Raw genomic sequence first — 6,050 nt, 5'->3', positions numbered from 1 at the left:
ATGCTCAAGACTGTACATTTAGTATGTGGTAGGACCACAATTTGAAACTAGGTCTGTGATTCTAAAGGCATTGTTCTAACTACTATGCTATATAGATACTGTGCAGCTCTGTACTGTATTGTACTCTACCATACTATTTTAAACCATTCCTCTCTACACTGTTCCATGCTATACCAGACCACTCTATACTGTACTATATTACCCTGTGCTATAGTATATCACACTATGTTATACTATGGTGTAATATACCACACTAAGATAATATACAATAATATACTATACCAAAATATATTAACCATAATAACAATATGGATACTACACTTCATTATCCTATGCTATGTTATTTAGTATAATTTAATAATTAACTTTAAATCAGCATCTTTATAACTGGAACATGCACACAAGGTCATCATGGAAGAGATGCTTAACATTCTGGAATGGTTTACTGATCACATGGTGCTTACAATGAAGTGGCAAAGCTGGGGCATTGGAGAATCTATTGCCTAGGAGATGTTTAATGCTTCCCCTCAGGAAACACCACAGCTCTTGACTAATGGGACGTCCACTTTCACTTGGGCTACAAACTGAAAGATTTGAGGGGAAATTCTTTCCCAAAAAAGAGATTTTTAAACACCCATAATTTTCATAGTTTTGGAGGAACATATGGAATATGTAAAAGTATACTGCATAAATAACTCTTTGTATAATAAGGAAATTATTCTAAAATAAAAAATAATTTACCCAGAGTTATGCAACTTCTGAAAATCAAGATTTTTCCTTTGTTTTTTCTTTCAGCTTATGTCAAAATGAATATTTTTTTAATTGGAGTATAATTGCTTTACAGTGTTGTGTTAGTTTCTGCTCTGTAATGAAATGAATCAGCTATATGTATACCTATATCCCCTCCTTCTTGGACCTCCCTCCCACCAACCCCCGCATCTCACCCATCTAAGTCATCACAGAGCACTGAGCTGAGCTTCCTTTGCTTTATAGCATGTTCCTGCTAGCTATCTATTTTACGCATGGTAGTGTATATATTTCAATCCTAATATCCCAGTTCATCCCACCCTCCCCTTTGCCCACTGTGTCCACATGTCCATTCTCTACGTCAACGTCTCTGTTCCTGCCCTGCAAATAGGTTCATCTGTACCATTTTTCTAGATTCCACATATATGTGTTAATATACGATATTTGTTTTTCTCTTTCTGGCTTACTCCACTCTGTGTGACAGACTCTAGGTCCATCCACAACCCTACAAATGACACAATTTCATTCCTTTTAATGGTGGAGTAATATTTCATTGTATATATGTACCACATTTTCTTGATCCATTCATCTGTGATTGGACATTTAAGTTGTTTCCATGTCCTGGCTATTGTAAATAGTGGTGCAATGAACACTGGGGTACATGTTTCCTTTTGAATTACAGTTTCCTCAGGGTATATGCCCAGTAGTGGGATTGCTGGGTCATATGGTAGTTCTATTTTTAGTTTTTTAAGGAACCTCCAACTGTTCTCCACAGTGACTGTATCAATTTACATTCCCACCAACAGTGCAAAAGGGTTCACTTTTCTTTACACCCTCTCCAGCATTTACTGTTTGTGGATTTGTTGATGATGGCCATTCTGACTGGTGTGAGGTGATACCTCATTGTAGTTTTGATTTGCATTTCTCTAATAATTAGTGATGCTGAGCATCTTTTCATATGTCTCTTGGCCATCTGTATGTCTTCTTTGGTGAAATGTCTATTTTTTTTTTTTTTTTAAGTTTGTCTGTTTTATTTCCAGTCCAGTACCACACATACTCAACACGCACACGCACACACATACTGCTTCCACGTGAACTTGCCCGACACACTTCTTCCTTTTGAATGGCAGGGACAGAGCCGTACTCGGCAGCCCCCAAGCTGCTGGTTACATTAGTTAGATTTGGTCTTTCAGAAAGAAGACAGCTGAACTCCTAGAAGCTGAGCCCTTAGCCAGAGAAGTAAGAGTCCTAGAGCTAATAGCCACAACCTGAAATACATGCAGACCACCCCCCTTTCCAGGGACCACTCTTGAGACCCTCTCCCTCTGGAAGTTGAATTCCAAATGATGAAGGAGCTGGTAAAGTTTCCCCAGGACACTCCCCATCCAATGAGAGAACTCTTTCCTGCCCTTTCTAGAAGCTGGGGACACACCCACTTGCTCTCCTCCCTTAAGAAGGTTTCCTGCAGTCTTGTAAAGTGTGTAACCCGCTGAAATAAGCCTGGTTGGTTCTGTCCTCCTGTCTGAGTGAGGTACAGATACACTGACTATGATGGGTAGTCAAGGAAGGCATTACCTTGCTCAAAGGTCTCAGCCAGTCCCAGAAAGGAGAGGCAGTGGGAAGGGGTGGAGACAGGCAGTTGCTCATCTAAGGATCTCAGGGGGAAAAAATAGAAAAGGCAGGGGAGGGAGTGGAGGTGAGATTTTACATTTACAGGGTGGAATGTTTTGCTGGGGTTTAAACTTCAACTAGGCTTATGCATTTTAAGTACCTTCTTAGGCCGAACATCAGCCTGTCACGGCCAAATAGTCTTGTTCCTGAACTGGTCGAGACCAGTGGATTAACCCAACCTGGCCGTTTCCCCATCCCCTACCTGCTCCACTCCCTCCAGCTGCTGTAAAGTCAGCTCCTTGGCCTCGATTACGGGTCAGAGGAGCCACAGGGAGCTACCAGGGGCTCCAGCGCCCCCCACAGCTCTCTGCTTCAGGTTTGTGAAGGCTTCTGCAAGACCCTTGCCCAGTGTTGGGCCCAGTTAGGCCCCCAGGATTGCCCGGCAGTCACCTCGTATCCTCCTCTTCCCTAACTTTCATCACCTGGGTCAGACTTCCCCACTAGACTCTAAATTCCATGAGTCTGTCCATTTCGCTACTGGGTTCTTAGCTCTTGGCCCATAACAGGTGGTTAATAAACATGTTCGGTGGATGAGCGCATCTAAGACCTGAGTGGGCAGGGGAGGGGACTCCAGAATACAGGTAGGGTCAAGGCTGGGGTCCCTGCTGACGCTGCCTCGGAGGCACTGGGAAGGGTGACTCCTGGCCCAGGGCCTTGCCCAAGGGTTGACCTAAGAGGCTGCCCCTCTCCGCCCCTTCCCTTGTTTTCATCACTGACTGAGGCAGCGCAGAGCCGAGATGAGGCATGGGCAGGGCATCTGGACACCTGGGCCCCGGTCCAGATCTTCCATCTCCAGATGGACCCCTGCCCTTGGGCAAAGCACTTAATCCCTGTGGGTCACCACAGTTTTCTCACCTGTGAACTGAGAGGCCTGGCCCAGCTAACCTACAGGGTGGATCAAGGCTCTAAAACCCTAGTCCATAATAAAAAAACACAGGTGACCCCAATCGAATCCCCAAGCTCAAGGTTTTGAGTGATCTGGAAACAGAATGATGAATTAGAGAGACATTGGACATGGCACATGTCAGGACAAAGTGGGGGGACTTAAAGCTTATAATAGGTTGTCAATAAATACCTGTTGAATGACGGAGTGAGTGAATGAATGAATGAATGAATGGTGTGAGGAAGGTGTGAAGGCAAATGGGGAAGCAGAGTCAGGTTTCAAGCAGATGGGGATCAGAAAGGCAACCTATTTCTCAGCTCCTGGCTTAACAGTAGTGCTGCCTCTGTCTGCCATGAGCATGTAAGTCCTCATCCTCCTATCCTGTTGCCCTCAACATCCTCCCTAAAAGGTGGGACTAGGCTGAGCTGAATCCCCTCCCCCAAGGCCCCTGGATCCCCTCTGCCTCTGAAGCCCCAGCAAGGGTCAGGGGGAGCTGCACCCTTCCTCTGAGCTGCCTGTAAAGGTGTAGCCAGGGGGCAAGGCTAGAGGATTCCTCTGGAACCTTCCTGAAGGGCTCCAATTGCCAAGTCCCTCTCCTTCTCTCCTGTCACCTCACTAAGGATAAGACGAAGTGTGGACTGAGAGGGGACCAGCTGAGGAGGTGGGACATTGTGTGGCCACATCCTGGCCCACCCAAGAGCACTGGAACCACAGAGCTGTCCGAGGATACCCTAAGGAGGCCCTGCAGCCTTATCCCGACTCCAGAGTCTTCCGAAAGGGGCTGAGGGCCTCACCAGGGCCAGGCCAGGGTCCCAGGACTTAGCTCAGTGACCTGGAAGGACAAACAGTGCCAGCTTCCAGTGCGGGAGTCACAGGCTTCTGGTCTCCCTGTCCTGGCCCTGCCCCCTCTGGTTTTTGGTTTAATGTCAGCCCTTCTGCACAGGGAGGGGAGATGCAGGGAAAAAGAGAAGGAGGCGATCTGGACTCCCCAACCCAGAGCCCCTTTAAGGCAGATAACTTGTGCTATACAAAGAGATCACTGACTCTGCTGATGAAAAAACAAACGTACAACGACCAAACAGAACAAATGAGACACATCGCAATGAGTCAAGAAGGGCAGTGAGATCAGGAGGGAGGAAGAGGAGTGGGGAGGACGGGGCAGGTCCAGGCGGGGGTCCTCAGGGCAGGCTGGCAATGTCTCTCTCTGGAGGGGGGCCAACTGGCTTGGGGCTGTTCTCGTTGGCTTTTCCTTCAAACATCATGACTAGCTTGAGGACCGCCGACCGTTTCCCCAGCATCATGTTCACAAAGTCTCGGTAGGAGATGGTGTCGCTGACCCCGCCCGTCACCTCCGAGATCATCTTCTTCATCTCCAGGTGGGTCTTGGGGACCCCAAGCTTCTCCATCATCCTCTTTAAAGACATCAGGTCAATCTCGCCCTCATTGTTCAGGTCAAACTCCATGTACTTCTCTTTAAAGGCTGCAAGTTTTTCTGGCAGGTTCTCTTCATCACTGTACTTCTGGTCACAGAGGAACTCCCGGTTGATTTCGGTCAGCCTCCTCTCCTGCCGGGCTTTGAGCAAACCGAACGCTTTCCCTCCTTGGAACCTGTTGCTGAGCGCGACCGACATGGTGAGCACCGGGCTTCCGCCGGCTCGGGGTTTCTCGACCGCGGCGAGTGGTGAAATGTCTATTTAGGTCTTCCACCCATTTTTTAATTGGGTTTTTTGTTTTTTTGATACTGAGCTTCATGAGGTGTTTACGTATTTGGAGAATAATCCTTTGTCTGTTGCTTCATTTGCAAATATTTTCTCCCATTCTGAGGGTTGTCTTTTCATTTTGTTTATGGTTTCCTTTGCTGTGCAAAGCTTTTAAGTTGAATTATGTCCCATTAGTTTATTTTAGTTTTTATTTTCATTACTCTAGGAGGTGGGTCAAAAAAGATCTTGCTGTGATTTATGTCAAAGAGTGTTTTTCCTATATTTTCCTCTAAGAGATTTATAGTGTCCAGTCTTACATCTAGGTCTTTAATCCATTTTGAGTTTATTTTTGTGTATGATGTTAGGTAGTGTTCTAATTTCATTTTTTACATGTATCTGTCCAGTTTTTCCAGCACTACTTATTAAAGAGGCTGTCTTTTCTCTATTGTATGTTCTTGCTTCCTTTGTCATCAATTAGGTGACCATATGTGTGTGGGTTTTGCTCTGGGCTTTCTATCCTGTTCCATCAATCAATATTTCTGTTTTTGTGCTAGTACCAGACTGTCTTGATTACTGTAGCTTTGTAGTATACTTTGAAGTTGAGGAGCCTGATTCCTCCAGCTCTGTTTTTCTTTCTCAAGATTGCTTTGGCTATTCAGGGTCTTTTGTGTTTCCACTCTAAAATTTGGAAAATTGTTGTTCTAATTCTGTGAAGAATGCCATTGATAATTTGATAGGGATTGCATTGAATCTGTATATTGCTTTGGGTAGTACAGTTATTTTCACAATATTGATCCTTCCAAATCCAACAACATGGTATATTTCTCCATCTGTTTATGTCATCTTTAATTGCTTTCATCAGTGTTGTATAGTTTTCTGAGTACAGGTTTTTGCATCCTTAAGTAGGTTTATTCCTAGGTATTTTGTTCTTTTTGTTGCACTGGTAAATGGGATTGTTTCCTTAATTTCTCTTTCTGATTATTCATTGCTAGTGTATAGGAATGCAAGAGATTTCTGTGCATTAATCCTGTAACCTGCAACCTTGCCAA

At 45.0% G+C, this 6,050-nt stretch overlaps 1 protein-coding gene across 1 annotated transcript; it reads right to left on the bottom strand.

Annotated features, from left to right (window-relative positions):
* Positions 1-4,408: 4,408 nt before the first annotated feature.
* On the bottom strand, positions 4,409-5,287 carry LOC309812300 (allograft inflammatory factor 1-like). The gene has a single exon (XM_082635983.1). The coding sequence runs from the start codon at positions 4,930-4,932 to the stop codon at positions 4,480-4,482; it is 453 nt and encodes a 150-aa protein (XP_082492109.1). The 5' UTR covers positions 4,933-5,287; the 3' UTR covers positions 4,409-4,479.
* Between the last annotated feature and the right edge of the window lie 763 nt (positions 5,288-6,050).

The sequence above is a fragment of the Mesoplodon mirus genome, assembly GCF_964341445.2.
Source record: "Mesoplodon mirus genome assembly, chromosome: 11".
In the NCBI taxonomy this organism is placed as follows: Eukaryota; Metazoa; Chordata; class Mammalia; order Artiodactyla; family Ziphiidae; genus Mesoplodon; species Mesoplodon mirus.
This window is presented reverse-complemented; position numbering and strand designations above follow the sequence as displayed.